Here is a 20,425-nt window from a genome sequence, read left to right as displayed (position 1 = left end):
AAATAGCGTAGCCGATACTGCATTACAAATACAATCAGAGAAGTATCTGATACTATTGATTTCTGTGGTTTGGAAAATGGAAACTATTTTTCATTTGCTACTGTATTCTTTATATTTTGGGTGGATGCGTACGTTTTTGTGGAAATAATGTGCAGACTGAACTGCGTTCGATGGTCTATTCCTCGTTCACACCGATTATTTACAATATCGATAAATCTGCCGATTGTTTTCTCGAGTAACTCTTAATTTTTGTAAAACATTGAAAAATGTCCTTCACAATGTCCTCAAGCCCAAAGTGATCTTCAACTGTCTTGTTTTGTCCGACCGACAATCTAAAAGCCAAAGATATTCAGTTCACTGTCATGTAAGACAAGAAAAAACGGAAAATGATCCCATCCAAGAAGCTGTAACCATCAAATTACTGAAACAATGAATCTGTTATCATTGTAGATTATCTGTTGATGGACAAATCAACTACTTATTTCAGCCATTTTTAACATTTTATTACAGAACTCACAGTATGGCACTATGAATGTAAAAAAGAAGAAATAGATATACTGGAATCATTTATGAACGTTATGAGAGTAAATATCCTCTGGTAGACTAAGTTTGTAAGTTTGTACAGACCATCTTTCTCATTTCAGAAGGGGGGGGAGGCGATTTGTGTTTGCAGAGCAGAGGGATCGTGTGGAGGTTAGAGGGGTGAGTAGTTCTTTCAAGTAGGTGGGGCCATTGCCATGGATGCACTGATGAGTGAGAACCTTCTGTAGCACCTTTCACAGATAAAAATCACAAAGTGCTTCATAATGAAATGTAATACAATACAACAAATTAAAATACAAGAACATTTAAATAAAAATAGAAAAGATGACAAACAACCATAAAAACCCCTCGACTAACTAAAAGCCTGCTTGAATAGCAGAGTCTTCAATTGCTATTTAAAAGATTTGACAGAATTCACACAACGTAGAGAGGGAGGCAAGACATTCAACAGCCTAGGAGCTACTGCTTGGAATGATATCCCCTCTAGTTTTAAAATGAGTGCGAGGAACCACTAATAGCCTCTTATCTAATGACCTCACACTACGGGTGGGAATATTAATGCTGTATCAAGTCAGAGATGTAGGGAGGAACTTGACCGTGCAGGGCTCTAAAAGTAAGGACCAGGATTTTAAATTGAAGTCTATACTGGACTGGTAACCAGTGAAGTGATGCTTAAACAGGTGTGATGTGTGCTCGCTGTTCTGGACATATTGTCTCTGAAGACTCTTGTTAGGGATCCCAATGAGCAGTGCATTGCAGTAATCCAGTCTGGAGGAGACAAAAGCGTGGACCAGTTATATATTTTATATAATCAGGGACGTCCTCACATGCCAGATGTCCATCCCCTCTGCTATTTATTTACCAAGGCCACCATCGCCGCATCCGGGGCTTGCTTAGCGCCACCCAGGAGAGTTATGATTGGTTTAAAGAAATACAAACAAGAACCCCACCCTAATCCAGAATAGCTACGCCGGTGTAGCCAGGCCATACTCCAACGCTGACTCAGTGCTGTGTTGATAGGTCTCAACTAGTCACTGACCAAACCATTTTACTGTATTAGGTGGGATCTAATGGCGTTATACTCTGGCTTACAGTAGAACACATACAGTAAGGACAATTAGCTTACAGCAAAGGTTAAAATAAGGATGGTTCTGAAAATAAGGAACAAATGCAGTGTAGTGGCTGGCCGATATCAAGATAAATACTTTTGAAGAAGAATCTTGAAGCTGGAGATGAGTTCTTTAAGATCTCTTTATCTCTTTATTAACACAAGAGAAATACGACAGTTTTCTGCGGAACAGAAATCTTGCGACTCACCTTAGCCTCTGTTTCTTATACCGGCTATTGTGGTGTCATTCAGGTCAGTGTCCAACATAACCTCATAACCTTTCCAGGCAGAGAAGAACTTCAACTCTGTCTCCATGGAAGACGGGAGAGGAAACAGCTGTATGATAAGACAGTGCTGCTCACCCTGCCAAAGGCCATAGAGAAAGTAAACACATAACACATTTTCTCTGTCCTGAGATATTTGCACATGGTTACCATTAGACATCCAACCCTCCCAAACATTCCTAAATAAGGTCAGTCATCACCCTACATTCCCCGTTACCTTATGTATCACATATTTGGCACTCTTCCCAGTCTAAGCAGACATTGAGAACGCCTAAAGGCAAGACAAAGACAAGTTACAGCTATGTGAATAGAATACAACTCTCAGGCCCACAAAGCCACGAGACCAGAGTCAAGAAAAGTTTACACAGAACAAAGGAAAAATATATTTAAATTAATTAATTAATGTTCAGCCAGACAAGGCCCGAGCCTGACAAGTACATTTTGATTGACAGCTTTAAAAAAAAAGCCTGCTTTCTAAAAGCCCGAACCCGTTTACAGCCCGACATCACGAAACCAGCAGGGAAGTATAATTAGACATCACTTTTCAGTACTTCCCTGCAGCATAAAACAATTATTAAAAGTTGTTGCTAAAACCAACACTTACCCATTTTAAGCAGATGAGCTTCCTACAGCTACTGTAGTTGCGGTAGCGACAGTGTTTGCTAAAACTCTGAAACTCAACAAAAAAAACAATTAGACAGCTTCCTGCATGACAATTTACTGTCACACAATCCTACTTTTGGTTTATAGATAACATCTCCCGACAGCCTGCAATCAGAAACAAAAACATTGTATAAGTAACATTCCAATGCTTTCTCATGAATGGGTTTGTATGATATCGTACAGAAACAGGCAAAAGAAAATACTCAAGACTTTTGTAAATTAAATTTCAAACTTTTGTAAGCCTACCACCTTTAAGAAACAAGTTGAATGCTGCTTAAGAATTTTAAGACCTGCAGACAGTGTGACGGAGGAAAGTCGTACATTCTATCTCGCTTGTATCACGCATCACTCAACATGCTAAATGTTTGGTTTGAAGTCCTTCAGGCACATTAAAAAGACTGAAGCATGATCCATCTCAATAAAATTACAGCCTGTACTAAAATATCAGACACATCAAAAAGTGACCAAAGAACAATCATTCATGTTTGAATGAAGTCAAATGAAACTGAAGAAGCCTAGATCGAGTAAATGAGTAAAGAGCATTAAATATCAGTTCAATTGTTAAGGATGGATACAACAAATAATGTATTTACAAAATTAAAACAAGCAGTAACCTAGAAAGCTCAATGCTTCTCGGACGTTTTTAGCACAGGAGAAAACTTTCCTCACAGATATGGAAGAAGTCACAGTAAAGAAATCCATGTTATTTTAGGGGGAGTTTAATGATGAGGCTCCGAGTGTTATAACACTGTATAAATATTATCTAGCTTGTATCATCCATCATTCAACAAGCTAAATGTTTGGTCTGAAATCCTTCAGGCACGTCAGAAAACTGAAAATGATTCATCTCAATAAAATAACAGCATGCACTAAAAGATCAGACACATTAAAACGGGACCAAAGTACAATCATTTGTTCCGCATGAAATCAAATGGAACGGAATAATAAGTGCATTAAATATCAGTTGAATTGTCAAGGATGCAAACAAAAAATGTCTTTGAAAAAAGCAGTAACTTAGACAGCTTAAAGCTTTTCATAGATATTTAGCACAGATGACTCCCCAAAATTCCCAGAGACGAAAGAAGTTATTTTAGGGGGAGTTTAATGATGATTAACCTAAAAACCAAAGATGCACTAGCACTCAGTGCTCCGAGTGTTCCCTGAATCAGACGTATACGTGTTGCTCTTCTTGGAGAACTTGAGAGCGCTGAAGGAGACCCTCATCCTCTCCACTGTCCTCTCACTCCTGCACAGGAACGTGTTCTTCACATGATCCCTGAAGTCCTCGGAGATGAAGTAGTAAACAAAGGGGTCGAAGCAGCTGTTGAGACTCGCCAAACACAGGGTGATGATATAAAATCCGTACAGGTTGTTTTCAACCCCAACCAACAGGAGGACGTAGTGCACCAGCAGCATGATATTACTGGGGGTGAAGCACACCAAAAACATCACCAGCACGGTGATGATCAGGACCACGGCTTTTCGTCGCCTCTTGGCGATGTCGGGGTCAGCCATGCTGTTCCTGAGCGACTTGAGCATGAGGACGTAGGATATGATGCACACGACAGTGGGTGCAACAAATCCCACAATTCCCATTGTCAGGAAGTAGCCCGCAGCTATTTCCTTCTGACTGGGCCTGGTGACGTCGTGGCAGGTGAGGATGTCGAGGTTCGGGACACGGACCTCTTGTTCATACAGGTAGAGCGGGATGGTGAGGAGCCAGACCACCACCCAGACCGTGACAGAGACGGCGACAGCTACACGGTTGTCTTTCTGCTGATGGGACAGCGGGTGGACCACGGCCCAGTAACGCTGAACACTTATACAGGTGATGAAGAAGACGGAGCAGTACATGTTGCCGTAGAAAAACCCCACCAGCACTTTGCACAAGCCCTCCCCGTAGATCCAGTTGTTGCCGTTGAAGTGGTACGCTATCTTTAAGGGGATCCAGATGACAAACAGCAGGTCAGCCAGAGCCAGGTTGGCCATGTAGATGGACGACGGGTGCCTTTTCTTGGTCCTGAAGAGGAACACCCAGATTGCCATGGCGTTGGTGGGCAGTCCCACAGCAAACACGATGATGTAGATGATTGGGATGAAGACGGTTGTTAGATGGCTCCTCAGCACTTGACTGACTTGGGAGTTAACCTCCACCCCTTCGGCTGTCTCTGTACCAGTCCAGCTTAAGCTCTCTGAGTCAAATAATGATATGAAAATATATGAAAAGCAGAAGTGCAACAGGTTGACAGTTTAAGCAGGTGAATGACTTCCGTTTTATCTCTTCACATTCCTGTATTAATCTAGTACTTCAACCTACTATTTTTGACCTATGTTAATCCGTTTTTCCTATCTTTCTGTATAAACTTTTCTCGACTCTGGTCTCATGACTCTGTGGGCTTGGGATTTACGTAACTCGTCTTTGACTTGCTTTTTGGTGTATGTACCGTTCTTAACGTTTGTGGGAGACGGCAACTCTGTGATAGATCAGGTATGGTGGACAGTAGGGTGATGACTAAACTTATTTGGAGTGTTTGGATGTCTCATGGTAACCATGTGTTTGGGAGGTTATAGATGAGGAGTTGGACAAGTATAAAAAACGAAGGCTGAAGTGAGTCACGAGATTCTTTACTGCAGAAAGAATTGTCTCATTTCTCTTGAACTAATAAAGATCTTAAATAACCCATCTCAAAGATTCTTCTTCAAAAAATATTTTCTTGATATCGGCCAGCCACTACATATTTGACGCAACGAACAGGAACAGAAGGACGCAGGGTGGCCATGATACAAATTAACCTACATGTGAAACTCACTGCTGTGGATGATTAAGTTATGCAATCTACAGCATTGCATCATATTCTCTGAGATCATCATAGGTTTGTAGCCTTGCTGTCCTGTGAGAATCAAGCACAGGATCTCTAAAAAGTTTTAAAACTTGTCAGAACAACAGCCCTGCTTTCAGGTTGTTTTTTTTCTTTGCAGATGATCCAGCTGATCCAAGAGGCTTTTCAAAGACGTTATTTAGCTTTAGGAAATGGGAGAATTTTCTAAAAACGCATGAAGGAACACTTCATCCTTCACTTTATCACAAACATTCAACATCAACACATCTGAAGATACGTGGTTTTCCCCAGACAGAGAGGGGGTGAAAAACGGTCATCTGAAGAGTAACTAAAGCTGTCAGACAAATGTAGTGGAGTCAAAAGTACAATATTTACCTCTGAGATGTAGTGGAATACAAGTATAAAGTTAGATCAAATGTACCTCTAACATGTAGGCTACGTAGGCTAAGTACATGTACTTAGTTACACACTTTGAGCCATCTGATCTCACTTTACACATATCTTAATCATTTAGTGTTATCAAACTACTTCTGACAGATTAACACAGTATATGAAGCCAGTCGGGACCAACACATCAAACAAACATGGCCTATATTCGACGTATGTAGTTCAGTAAAGCACTTTTTGGATCCTAATCTTGTCTGACTTGAATGTTTTAAGACAACAAAAACAACAGAGATAAAGAGAAATAAAAAGATGGCTCTTTACCTATCGTTGTCAGGCACTGGCAGCTCTGCACGCAGCACAAAAGGAGGAACAGGTGAAACCATCGCGTCTGCAGAGCCATAACTGCAGAAAATAACTAAAGTCCACAGGTGTGGCTCACTCTGTCCGTCTGTCAGGGTTTTACTGCTTTAACTGCTGTGACTTCTTCATACAGTCCGTTTTAACACCTACGTGATGTCACCAGTCTCGTGACCGCCCGTAGCCAACCGAGAAACGCCTCACAGGTTGATGTCAGAAGTTGACTCCTTCATACCGCCAGTGATAGTATTACATCACAGTGATACACAGGTGACAATAACTGGTGTAGTCACTGACGTTCAGCCTAAAAGATATTATCTCACTTGTGATTGAACGTGGCCCTGCTGGTTCTTATAGGTCTGTGGCTTTTATTCATGGACCTTTGGTGCTGATTAATTGTGTGAATGCTGATTCAGCAACATTCACACAATAACAGTATTGTTATCGGATTCTTTATTCTTCAACTTTCTTTGGTCGCCTCTACCTTCTGCATACGTTCAGCTACAAAATGATGGGACTTCAACTTTATTTCCTGATATATATACTTTTTAAAATTATTGTTTGGCAAAACAAAGTATTCAAGACTATTGTAAATTCAATTTCAAAAACTTTTATAAACCACCAATGACATTTTTTTAAGAAACGAGTTCAATGCTTTGAGACTAAGACCTGCAGACAGTGTGAAGGAGGAAAGTTGTACATCTACTTTTATTAAGAAACTTTAAAATGTATTTATACAACTTGTAATGTAGCTATAAAACTTCTAAAAATGGCTACTTTAAAAATGAACAAGATATATAAATATTATCTAGCTTGTATCATGCATCATTCAGCATGCTAAATGTTGGGTCTGAAATCCTTCAGGCACGTCAGAAAACACAAAAAATGATTCATCTCAATAAAATAACAGCACGCACTAAAAGATCAAAACACATTAAAATCATCACATTAATCACAGTTTTATCGTAATCGCAATATGGACTAGTGCAATATCCAAATCGCAGACAGGCGCAATATTTGTTAATGGCAAAATATGTGTCAAACCATTCTGAATCAAGTATTGTGTGGCTGCAGAGACGTCCCGGCCTACAAATCGTATCCTACAGACTAAAGAAAAAAATCTTTGTTTGGTACAGATCCTCGCAAAAATCACATTAATTTCTTTCAATGTTAATAATTTTCAATGAAAATGAGAATAATGATACAAAAACGATCATTCCCTCCAATATCAGAATCATATCGCAATATCAGTCAAAATAATTGCAATTAGATATTTCCCTCATATCGTGCAGCCCTAGTTGTCAAGGATGCAAATAAAAAATGTCTTTGGAAAAGGCAGTAACTTAGACAGCTTAAAGCTTTTCATAGATATTTAGCACAGATGACTCCCCAAAGTTCCCAGAGACGAAAGAAGTTATTTTAGGGGGGAGTTTAATGATGATTAACCTAAAAACCAAAGATGCACTAGCACTCAGTGCTCCGAGTGTTCCCTGAATCAGACGTATACGTGTTGCTCTTCTTGGAGAACTTGAGAGCGCTGAAGGAGACCCTCATCCTCTCCACTGTCCTCTCACTCCTGCACAGGAACGTGTTCTTCACATGATCCCTGAAGTCCTCGGAGATGAAGTAGTAAACAAAGGGGTCGAAGCAGCTGTTGAGACTCGCCAAACACAGGGTGATGATATAAAATCCGTACAGGTTGTTTTCAACCCCAACCAACAGGAGGACGTAGTGCACCAGCAGCATGATATTACTGGGGGTGAAGCACACCAAAAACATCACCAGCACGGTGATGATCAGGACCACGGCTTTTCGTCGCCTCTTGGCGATGTCGGGGTCAGCCATGCTGTTCCTGAGCGACTTGAGCATGAGGGACGTAGGATATGATGCACACGACAGTGGGTGCAACAAATCCCACAATTCCCATTGTCAGGAAGTAGCCCGCAGCTATTTCCTTCTGACTGGGCCTGGTGACGTCGTGGCAGGTGAGGATGTCGAGGTTCGGGACACGGACCTCTTGTTCATACAGGTAGAGCGGGATGGTGAGGAGCCAGACCACCACCCAGACCGTGACAGAGACGGCGACAGCTACACGGTTGTCTTTCTGCTGATGGGACAGCGGGTGGACCACGGCCCAGTAACGCTGAACACTTATACAGGTGATGAAGAAGACGGAGCAGTACATGTTGCCGTAGAAAAACCCCACCAGCACTTTGCACAAGCCCTCCCCGTAGATCCAGTTGTTGCCGTTGAAGTGGTACGCTATCTTTAAGGGGATCCAGATGACAAACAGCAGGTCAGCCAGAGCCAGGTTGGCCATGTAGATGGACGACGGGTGCCTTTTCTTGGTCCTGAAGAGGAACACCCAGATTGCCATGGCGTTGGTGGGCAGTCCCACAGCAAACACGATGATGTAGATGATTGGGATGAGGACGGTTGTTAGATGGCTCCTCAGCACTTGACTGACTTGGGAGTTAACCTCCACCCCTTCGGCTGTCTCTGTACCAGTGAAGCCTCTGGTCTCTGAGTCAAAAAATGATATGAAAATAAATGAAAAGCATGTCATATTTGTGGGTTGTTTAATCATACAAAAAAGTCAGATAACATAAAAGTACAGTCTTCACATTCCTGTACAGGCTCTCCCCAGGGCTGTGTGCTCTCCCCCCTGCTTTTTATATTATACACTGACAACGAGGTCATCTTGGGAAAACAGCTACTTGGTGAAGTTTTCAGATGACTCAGTCCTGTTGTCCCTTCTACAGGGCAACCAATCTGATCATAACAGTGCCCTTACGGAATTTGTCAGATGGTGTGACGACAGCTTCCTTGATTTAAATGTGTCTAAAACTAAATAATTAATCATAGCACAGTGACGAACCAAAACTGGGTGTAATACACAATGAAAATGTTCAATAAGTCCAAACATATACAGTCAGGTCCATAAATATTGGGACATCGACACAATTCTAATCTTTTTGGCTCTATACACCACCACAATGGAGTTGAAATGAAACGAACAAGATGTGCTTTAACTGCAGACTTTCAGCTTTAATTTGAGGGTATTTACATCCAAATCAGGTGAACGGTGTAGGAATTACAACAGTTTGTATATGTGCCTCCCACTTTCTAAGGGACCAAAAGTAATGGGACAATTGGCTGCTCAGCTGTTCCATGGCCAGGTGTGTGTTATTCCCTCATTATCCCATTTACAAGGAGCAGATAAAAGGTCCAGAGTTCATTTCAAGTGTGCTATTTGCATTTGGAATCTGTTGCTGTCAACTCTCAATATGAGATCCAAAGAGCTGTCACTATCAGTGAAGCAAGCCATCATTAGGCTGAAAAATCTAAACAAACCCATCAGAGAGATAGCAAAAAACATTAGGTGTGGCCAAATCAACTGTTTGGAACATTCTTAAAAAGAAAGAATGCACCGGTGAGCTCAGCAACACCAAAAGACCCGGAAGACCACGGAAAACAACTGTGGTGGATGACCGAAGAATACTTTCCCTGGTGAAGAAAACACCCTTCACAACAGTTGGCCAGATCAAGAACACTCTCCAGGAGGTAGGTGTATGTGTGTCAAAGTCAACAATCAAGAAGACTTCACCAGAGTGAATACAGAGGGTTCACTACAAGATGTAAACCATTGGTGAGCCTCAAAAAACAGGAAGGCCAGATTAGAGTTTGCCAAACAACATCTAAAAAAAAGCCTTCACATTTCTGGAACAACATCCTATGGACAGATGAGACAAAGATCAACTTGTACCAGAGTGATGGGAAGAGAAGAGTATGGAGAAGGAAAGGAACTGCTCATGATCCAAAGCATACCACCTCATCAGTGAAGTATGGTGGTGGTAGTGTCATGGCGTGGGCATGTATGGCTGCCAATGGAACTGGTTCTCTTGTATTTATTGATGATGTGACTGCTGACAAAAGCAGCAGGATGAATTCTGAAGTGTTTCGGGCAATATTATCTGCTCATATTCAGCCAAATGCTTCAGAACTCATTGGACGGCGCTTCACAGTGCAGATGGACAATGACCCGAAGCATACTGCGAAAGCAACCAAAGAGTTTTTTTAAGGGAAAGAAGTGGAATGTTATGCAATGGCCAAGTCAATCACCTGACCTGAATCCGATTGAGCATGCATTTCACTTGCTGAAGACAAAACTGAAGGGAAAATGCCCCAAGAACAAGCAGGAACTGAAGACAGTTGCAGTAGAGGCCTGGCAGAGCATCACCAGGGATGAAACCCAGCGTCTGGTGATGTCTATGCCTTCCAGACTTCAGGCTGGAATTGAATGCAAAGGATTTGCAACCAAGTATTTAAAAAGTGAAAGTTTGATTTATGATTGTTAATCTGTCCCATTACTTTTGGTCCCTTAAAAAGTGGGAGGCACATATACAAACTGTTGTAATTCCTACACCGTTCACCTGATTTGGATGTAAATACCCTCAAATTAAAGCTGAAAGTCTGCAGTTAAAGCACATCTTGTTCGTTTCATTTCAACTCCATTGTGGTGGTGTATAGAGCCAAAAAGATTAGAATTGTGTCGATGTCCCAATATTTATGGACCTGACTGTAAGTACTTAGGCACAGTGTTTGACTCGCAACTGAAATTTAGTGAGAACACTGATAGCATTATTAAGCGAGCAAACCAAAGAATAAACCTACTGAGGAAGCTTAACTCTTTTGGGGTCTGTAAAAGAATTCTATGCACATTTTATCAAGCCTTCATTGACAGCCTATTAACATTTTCTTTCTTATGTTGGTTTAATGGACTATCCGTGAAAGACAAAAAGAGCTTGAGCAACATTGTTAAGGTATGCTCAAAAATCACTGGTACCCAGTTAAAAGATCTCTGTTCTCTCTGGAAAACACGAGTTGTCCAGAAAGCAGACAGAATATTGTGCCAACCAGACCATGTACTCAGTAATGGATTTGTTATCATGCAGTCAGGTCGGCGGTACTATGTGCCAATACGGAAGACTAACCATTATGCCAACTCATTCATTCCCTCTGCTATAAGACTGCTAAATGAACAACAAACAGGAGTGTTAAATGAAAACACATAACTATAAAAAAAACTGGTTCTTGCACTCCTCTCGCTGCTCTGTTCCGTCACTGGCAGTGGAATGTGAAAATGTGTGCGTGTGTGTGTGTGTGTGTGGGTTGGGGTGTATGTGTGTGGGTGGGTGGGTGGGTGTGTGTGTGGTGGGTGGGTGTGTTGGTGGGTGTGGTGGGTGGGTGTGTAATGATTGGGTCATGTGTAAATGTGTGGATGTTAAGGGAGAGAGAGAAGCATCTGTATACAGGGCGATGTATGACTGCAGTACTATTTATCATACCTGCAAACTCAGAAGGTCTCTCTCTCTATATATATATATATATATATATATATATATATATATATATATATATATATATATATATATATATATATATGTGTATATACACACACATATTATATATAATGTCTCTCTCTCTCTCATTAATCGAATGTTTCATCACAATTAAAATTCTATTATTTTGCATTTCAGAACAGTTTTTAAGTACATCATAATAATAATAATGGAAAGCAATTCTTACCAATGTATCTTGATCGGGACACAAATGAATGCAAAGAAAGTGACTTTATGAACTTGACTATTATTTATTTACTGTAAACAAATGTGTGAATCTATCATTATTGCACAATTCCTACAAGTACCTAACTGAGATGTAACACTAAACACGTTGCTTATACAGTACAAACTAAATGGTCCAAAAAACCAGATGCCACAGCAGGACATTTAACCTTTACATTTTTAACAGGGATTGAGAACAATTGACTGAGATGTAACACTAACAACCACCGTTAAGGCAAACGAGTGCCTGTCCAGCCAGAGTCCATATAGTGTTTAGTAACTCCTAAATAATGTTGATTACTCACTGACATCCAGTGATCACCGGTTAATGAGACAGCGTTTGCACTTGGCAACAGTTCCAGTTTAGCTGCTTTCTCCGTGTCATACAGGCTGTGTATGCGTGAAACTACTGTCCCCCTTCGATGGCAATATATAAGACGGGTCAGAACATGTCAACCGTAGCACTTCTTTAAGACCCGAGTCCTCTACGATGCTGACAGGTCTGCAGTTAGTTGCCACCCATTTTGCAAGAGCTGTAGTAATTATTTTGGATTTGGTTTCATCCACAGGTCGGCAAGTAGCACTCTCCAAAATACTGCTTTGCCTGAGCCTGCTAGCATCAAACTGCGTCACGTTAATATGCTTAGCTCGTAGGTGGTAGCTCAAGCTTGACGTGCTTCGGTGATATTTTAATTCAGCTTTACACAATGTGCATATGGCTTTCGACTTGTCAACTGAGCCGTCCGGGAGTTTTTTTTTTTTTTTAAAGAAAACCGCCATCAGAAGTGTGTTGCTGCTGTCTTTCTCCATGCCGGCAGCCTGCCTGCATTCTGCAGCAGAAGCTGTGTTATGAAGAACTATGGCAGCGCCAAAAGGGTCAAAATAGTAGCCGTTAGGCACGACGCAAAGCCGAGTGAAGTGTAAAATAAATTAATCACATGCCGGCATGCGATTAAAAAAAAAATGTATCGCATTGCGTCGGCCCTTAATCGCATTGCGATTAACGCTGACAGCCCTTATTTATTTTTATATATATATATATATACATACACACACACACACACACAGTCTATTGAGATGCCTCTCCAAACACAGAAACAAAACGCAGTCACACCATAAAACGTTAAGACACGTTGAGAAAAAAGATCCGTATTTTGCCGTAATCCAATGACACAGGGAAAAAAGTAATCCACAGTGATCAGTAGATCCACAAAAAGGTAAATGACACGGTGTATCCAGCAAGGCCTATACGAGCGTCACATTCACCAGCCAGCTCCGAACAGGTGAACGAGGCCTCTCCACTAAGCTGTTTAAACAAAGTGGAATAAACGTATAAGTCCAAATCTACACAAAACCCGCAATCAATTAGTAAGCTGACATCACATGTATATACATGGCATTTAGGAAACCTTTATTGCAACGTTGGCACGGCAAGATGTCCAGACTAGTGCAACAGTAACTTTCGTTTTTTGCATCCTGCTGCTCCCATCGTCAGCCAGGTAATATTTTTTTTTTTTTACTAAAGCAGTATATGAAATCTGATGTATTACCTATCACCATTTAGTTGTTTTGTGTTATTTAAGATATTTATAAAATATCTGGTCATCCATCCATCCATCTTCATCCGCTTATCCGGGGTCGGGTCGTGGTAATTATTCCACTCATTTTTTAAACAATGCAATTACCTGTTTGAGCCACCAGGGGGGCAGTGCTCCTCCTGCCCCCCCAGCAAACTCCGTGTATGCGGTTAGACCCATCTGCTAGGGATAAATATGCACCAAACAAGCCACTTTGAAATTTTGCTCTTTTCATGAATAAAAAAAGTTGGGTGACCCTCCCCTCAGCAAAAAATAAAAGACATGACCCTCCCCTTATTTTCCTCCGGTGGTCCATCCCATAAATACCGAAAGGTCCCTAACAGCGTGAAAGGTGTGAAAATATGTCTTAAAAATATTACAGGTGGTTTGATTAAACACCTGTAATATTATATTAAACATTAAACTAACTTCACCCCGGTCTCTTCAGTCATGTTTTGTCAGTTTTGGATTATAAAAGTTGTATTCACTGTAACAATTCCAGGACAGATAATGTACGTTTCTGGTAGAAAGTCCCATATGAAGCCAGTCGGGACCAACACATCAAACAAACATGGCCTATATTCGACGTATGTAGCACTTTTTGAATCCTAATCTTGTCTGACTTGAATGTTTTAAGACAACAAAAACAACAGAGATAAAGAGAAATAAAAAAAAAGATGTCTCTTTACCTATCGTTGTCAGGCACTGGCAGCTCCGCACGCAGCACAAAAGGAGGAACAGGTGAAACCACTGCGTCTGCGGAGCCATAACTGCTGAAAATAACTAGAGTCCGCAGGTGTGGCTCGCGCTGTCTGTCTGTCGGGGCTTTAACTGCTGGGACTTCTTCATATAACCGGTTATATCACATAACCTACGTGATTTCAGCAGTCTCGTAACCGCCCGTAGCCAACCGACACGCCTCACAGGTTGTTGTCGGAAGTATGATGACTTCTTCTTTCCGCCAGTGATAGGACAGACGAAAATAACACCTGTGCAGTCACTGGCAATAGTTCAGCCTATTGAAAGGTATTCATAGTATACTAGTGAAGAAAAACCCTGGGGCACGTTCAGCCCAGACAAAACCTTTATTTAAACTGAAACGTAGGAGCGTTGAACACCCTGCCTTGTTTTATTAGCCGACCACGAGTTTACATACACGTCTCTGCTGATTGGGTAACGTTTCTGACACACCCACACATAATTGAACGTGATCCGATTTTTTTTCTTATATTATGTCTGAAGCTTTTATTTATACCCCTCCGGCTTCTTGTCTGATTGTTTAACCCGTTCAACCCCAAGTTAGACAAGTTCCCTATCCAAAGATCTACTCCAATCTTTTATTTTAGACAGAAGGTAGCCTAATTAAATACATTTCTTCAAGTACTAAAAACAAATTTGAGGTACTTGTACTTGTAGTATTTCCATTTTATGTTACCAGTACTTTCTACTTCCACTCCAGTACATTTTGGAGGGAAATATTGTACTTTTTTACCAGCAGCTGTAATTACAAGTCACTGTGCAGATTCAGATTATTCATACAAAATATAAATCATCTAATAAATGATGAGGTATTATTACAGGCTATACTACACAGTAGGCCTATATAAAGTATTTAAAATGAGCTCCCCTTTACCAGCTGCATCATTAAAGGACAATTCCGGCGCAAAACGAACCTAGAGGGTTATTAACAGATGTGTACCCACTTACAAACTTACAATGTTCTCAATGCTTCGGTTAACATTTAGGGACCCTCATTATGCTACCGTTGAAGTTTGGTGATATTTTGAGCCTTTTTAGTGGTATAGAGATTGGTTTTTACGTTCCCTGTGCCCTGAATACTAGCGTTGTAAGCTAATCAGCAGTCCGCGCTAGCGTCTTTCAAGCTAAAAACTCATTCAATTAGCATGAAAACATGTCCCAGAGAGCGACAGAGTGGGTACACATCTGTTAATAACCTCTAGGTTCATTTTGCGCCGGAATTGTCCTTTAAAGTGATGAACACATAATTGCATCAATCCTTATAATCCATGTAATGTAATATACAAATCATGAAATGAGCCATTCTCTATAACAGGTAGCTAATTTTACTTTCAGTACTTTAAGTTGATTTTGATGCCAATACTTTTGTACTTTTACTTGAGTGTTTAGTGAAAGATCTGAATACTTCTTCCACCACTGATTTTTAAAAGACACGTGAGCCTCATTTATGAAACACAAGCATTGAACTGATCAAAAGGGCATTTCCTAAAGTATGCTATACTTAAGCTCTACTTCTGTTTTCCTCTTTAGGACTATTACTTGTGAACTTATGAAGAATGCAGAACAAAAGCTTCTTCACACCTGTACATGTGGATGCGTGTGCTATGTGATATGTTATATTAAGTGCAATACAGTATGGTAATAGTTTGGTTACTGTATGGTTGCCCAAATAGACAAGTCTTCCTTCACGGCTACTGTTTGACTAAACTGGTTCAAGTCCAGCCGGGGTCCTGGTTGCATATCATCTATATTTTATATAATAAAGGAATAAAAGGCTAAAACATATATGTGTTTAGTTGATATTGGCTATCTATCCCCATTGTTGCTGCTGTACAACAACAACAACAACAACAACAAACAAATGATAGGCAAGGCAAGGCAAGGCAGCTTTATTTGCATTTTTGCAACAAGGCAATTCAAAGTGCTTTTCAATTCAAATGATAATAGCAAAACCATTTTTCTTCTGAGCTTATTGAAACCCAATGTAAGTGGCACATTTAATGAAGTGGACAAAGTACGGAAAAGACCACAAAACATCGTTATTTCACCAAATAAGGAAATATTTCACGTTTTCTAAGTTATATGGATCGTGCATGAACAAATATATACTGTATATTCCTTTTGTCTGGCTGATGGAGATAATCAACACAACATTATTTTACATTTTCAAGTTCTAGCCTCTCACGTGAGGATTTGCAGCTTTTCCCTGGTTTATATAAAATTGAAAAGCATCCTTATATTAATGTTTATTGAACATCTTTTAGTTTTGGATTGTTGGTCAGACAATCAAAACAACAAAACGTGACGTTTAAAGACGGCCTCTCAGGAATTGTGACGGGCAATCTTTCAATATTTTTTGACACTTAACAAACTGAACGATTAGTTGAGAAAACAATTGTCAAAGAAAGATTCAAAAAGTATTTATTTGGTCAGTGGTTCCTTTAAAACAGGGGTCTTCAAAGTGTTTTAAGCCAAGGACCCCTTAGCTGAAAGAGAGACGGAGTAGGGACCCCCTACTACTATATTGCATAAAATGAGGTTGCATATTAAACTGGGCCTACATTAATGTGTGGGCAGCCTAAAGCCTTTATACCTTTTTTTGCATAGAACACTAAAATATGAATTGTTGGCATAATCTTTTAATGTTACACATACATGTGGCACAGTAAATCTTTAGCATTAACTATATTTGTGTGTGGCTATCTTAGGGACTCTGTTACCTATAGGCCAGTAAGCCTTTCATCAGTGGGGATTTATATTTGCTAATATGTTAGAATTATGTTAAGACATTTTCAATTTAGAAAAAGATATTTAAAAAAAGCTGTGTTATGAAGAACTACAGGGGGTATAACTACAACCCCCCCTCTGCAGTGACTCTGAAGACCCCCTAGGGGCCCCGGACCCCCTGTTGAAGATCTCTGCTTTAAAGAAACCATTGACTGTAAAGTTGACACTATACATGACTCTCTGCTAAGACTGATGCAGAGTGACAGAGAGGTGGTTGAGTCTCTATCCCTCAGGTTAGCTACTACTAACAGTATTAGCGCTACCTGCTGGAAGAGAGAAAAGAATCTTGACAATGGTGTCAAACAGCAGTCTTACAAAGTACTTCACATTTCCAACCAGCAGAGAGCGGCATGGAACAAACTATGCCCATTGCTGTTGTTCATTGGTTGTTTTAAAAACACTATCACAAGGATAAGAGAACATATTTATTCAAAGAATACAAGTGGTTAAAAAAAGAAGAAGTGGTAAATATATATTTTGTAAAGTACAAAGTAAGACAGCTTTTCAACTGTGAAACACAAGTGCTTGAAAAACATCTTCTTGGCAATCATATATCTAAAAAAAAATACAAAAACACAAGTACGTTTCATACGTCCATTAAATGAAATACTTACAGATCCACTCGCAACTTATAAACTCATAAGCTCCTACACATACAGTGCATAAAATAAAAGCATTTCAAAGTAACAAATGTTCAGCAGAATTAATCTAGACATACATTCTTATCTAATCTCAACAACCTTCCTTTTTACTTCATTAATCACTCGACTGGCATGGCTGTCAGTGCACATGTGATGTTATGAAACCAAGACTTTTAGGTATTTCTGTTGGCATGATAGCTTTAGAAAATACAGGTGACTAAAGCCTGCAGATTAACTTTGTGCTCTTTATTTGCTGTTACTTCCTATTCGTAATAAAATATTACTGTTAACTTTCATAACTTTAAAATCACAGGTAGGAGTCAGTTAAAGTCACTCTGATGCATGTCTGCTCAGTGCAAGTGCGTCAGACCAGCAGCTTCTTATATTGGCTGCTGAGGTTCCCTTGGAAAGAGTCCATTTTTGTGTTTTGAGTGGTTATTTTGGAGCTTTCTGTATGGCTGCGTTTCACAATTGTTCTTCTGCTGGATTGGCATGAATTAGATGACGAGTGACTGCTGCAGATGCTCTCTGTGATCTTCTGACACCTCAGTGCGCGGGATAGTTCTCTCTGGCATTGGGACGATCCAAAGTAGTAGACCAGAGGATCCAGCAGGCAGTTGAGGCTTCCCAAACACATAAAGACCAGATAGACTGCGTAGGAGCCATCGGGGGCATCCTGGCTCTGCTGGACTCCCTCGTTGAACTGCAGGTAGTGCGCCAGAAGCAGACAGTTGGTGGGTGTGAAACACAGCACGAACATCACCAGAATGGTCAAAACCATCACCACTGCTCTGGTTCTCCTGCGCGAGCGTCCTGGAACCCCGTTTGGGACTCTGCTCAGCGACCAGATGACCCGCGTGTAGGACACCACTGTGATGAGCAGCGGCAGGAAGAAGAGGGCGCAGCAGAGCGTGATGAAGTAGATCCTATAGTGCCAGATTAGCTCACCCGAGCGCTGGACATCGTGGCATGTGGTGATGTCCAACTGTCTCAGGTAGTAGGTCTGATTGGAGAGGACGAGCGGCACCGAACCGGCAAAGGATAGCATCCACATGGCTGCGCAGGCTATGCATGACTTCCACGGCCTCCTCCACGCCAGGGATTCAATCGGATAGACTACAGCGAGAAACCGATCCACGCTGATGCAGGCTATAAGGAGAATAGAGCAATACATGTTCCAGTAAAAAGCCGCAGTGACAACGCGGCACGCGAGCGCTCCGAATATCCAGTTGTTGCCGCCAAAGTGGTAGGCGATCTTGAAGGGGAGCAGCACGGCAAAGAGCAGGTCAGCACAGGCCAGGTTCAGCATGTAGATGACTGCCGGCTTCTTAGGACGGATCCTCCGAGCGAAGGCCAGCACCGCACAGATGTTGATCGGCACACTGAATAGGCAGACCAGCGTGTAGAAGGAAGGTATGAGGACGGTGGACACAGGGCCCGTCAGAAACAGCAGCGCCTCCTCGGAGATTTTCATGGTTACATTACCCACCGGAGCACCTGTGGAGCTATTCAATTTAGCAACGCCATCATCTGGTGTATCCAGGGTTATGGGATCGGCTGAAGGGTCAAAAATAGCAAAGGTTCTCCCTTTGGCACGTTGTGTGTCTGGAGAGAGAAAGAAATGTGTCGGGTTGAAATATAGTTAGTATATATAGTCAGGTTGTTTTTATTCATACAGTGATTCATATTAAAGAGCTGAGACAATCTGTTGATTAATCGACAGAAAAAGAATAACAACTATTGTTTTTGATAATCAGTCTTTTAAGTTGTTTTACTAAAATGCCAAAAAAATTAAGCTGATTTCAGATTTTCAATTGTGAATATTTGCTATTTATTAATCGAGACGATAATCCTAACAATGGAAACAAGTGGGTGTTGCAGCCTTTAATCAATTAGCCGATGGACAGAATATTGGTTTTAGTCATATTTCAAGAAAAAAAAAGTAAAAAAAAAAAGAAAATGGGAAGAAAAAAAAAGACAAATATTCTCTGTATAATAACATGATTTCTTGCTTTTTTTTGGGTTGTGGACTTTAGGTCAATCAAAACAAGGTATTTGATGACGTCACCTTTGGGCTCTGGGAAAATTGTATATCCTAACATTTCTTTTGACATCTAATGAATCAAAATCCATACATCAATCGATAATGGAAATAATCGATATTCGCATACCTCTACAAATACAGCCTACTACATTACAGGGCTGCAACTTATGGCTATTTTCTTTATCAGTTCATTTTCAACATTCAAGGCGACGACATCAAATGCTGAACACGTCCAAAAACCCAAAAAATGTTCAATTCATTATTAATTATGACAACAGAAAAGCAACTCATTCTCATATTTGAGAAGTTGGAATCAGACACTGTTTGACAATATTTCACTATTTCTGCTTTATCATCAAAATGAGTTGCTGATTAACCTTCTGTCGATCAAATAGGCTATCGATTAGGCTATTCAACTCATATTTTCAACGCTAAGAGGCTACAAAAAAATCATATCAAATGATAGACTACATTTTCTACCATACTGCATTTCTGTACGGAGTTATGCTACATATTTGTGATGAGATCCCTTTAAAAGTCATGTTTAACTAGTTTTGCTTTAACTTCAGTAGAAAGTAACTTGAAATCTTGTTACCGTTTGTGTCTCTAGCCGAGGCAGCACGCGCACACACCAGCACCAACAGCAACGTTTTTGGACCCACTGAAAACATGTTGCTGCCGAAAAACGCAGTCACAAAAAAATAAAGTGAGAATGTTAATATGTCGATAGTCCTGCGTTTACGTTCCCCGTGTTTCTCGTGCCTCCTCTAGGTTGTTTCTGCTGCTCGTCCAGAGAGTGTGTTTGAAT

General features: G+C 40.6%; 3 protein-coding genes across 4 annotated transcripts; all 3 read right to left on the bottom strand.

Annotated features, from left to right (window-relative positions):
- Positions 1–654: 654 nt before the first annotated feature.
- LOC144531591 (proteinase-activated receptor 2-like) lies at positions 655–6,768 on the bottom strand. Of its 2 annotated transcripts, XR_013503235.1 has the most exons (4): positions 6,147–6,235; positions 2,540–2,605; positions 2,153–2,206; positions 655–2,014 (listed from the first exon to the last, which is right to left on the bottom strand). XR_013503235.1 is itself a non-coding variant. In XM_078271825.1 (2 exons), exons 1-2 carry the CDS (start codon positions 6,223–6,225, stop codon positions 3,733–3,735), a joined length of 1,137 nt encoding a protein of 378 aa, XP_078127951.1. In that variant the 5' UTR covers positions 6,226–6,768; the 3' UTR covers positions 3,301–3,732. The 2 variants fall into 2 exon arrangements, 1 of the variants encoding a protein (XP_078127951.1); XM_078271825.1 differs by lacking the exons at positions 655–2,014; positions 2,153–2,206; positions 2,540–2,605 and adding an exon at positions 3,301–4,790 and having other exon boundaries at positions 6,147–6,768.
- A 103-nt stretch (positions 6,769–6,871) lies between these two features.
- On the bottom strand, positions 6,872–14,474 carry f2rl1.1 (coagulation factor II (thrombin) receptor-like 1, tandem duplicate 1). Its single transcript, XM_078271824.1, is given in 3 exon segments — positions 6,872–8,054; positions 8,056–8,705; positions 14,076–14,474. Coding segments are annotated over 3 exon segments (1,137 nt in total). The 5' UTR covers positions 14,155–14,474; the 3' UTR covers positions 6,872–7,646.
- Positions 14,475–17,342: 2,868 nt separating this feature from the next.
- On the bottom strand, positions 17,343–20,425 carry LOC144531498 (proteinase-activated receptor 1-like). The gene is made up of 2 exons (XM_078271661.1): positions 20,213–20,425; positions 17,343–19,178 (listed from the first exon to the last, which is right to left on the bottom strand). Exons 1-2 carry the CDS (start codon positions 20,286–20,288, stop codon positions 17,938–17,940), a joined length of 1,317 nt encoding a protein of 438 aa, XP_078127787.1. The 5' UTR covers positions 20,289–20,425; the 3' UTR covers positions 17,343–17,937.

The sequence above is a fragment of the Sander vitreus genome, chromosome 16 (assembly GCF_031162955.1).
Source record: "Sander vitreus isolate 19-12246 chromosome 16, sanVit1, whole genome shotgun sequence".
NCBI lineage: Eukaryota > Metazoa > Chordata > Actinopteri > Perciformes > Percidae > Sander > Sander vitreus.
This window is presented reverse-complemented; position numbering and strand designations above follow the sequence as displayed.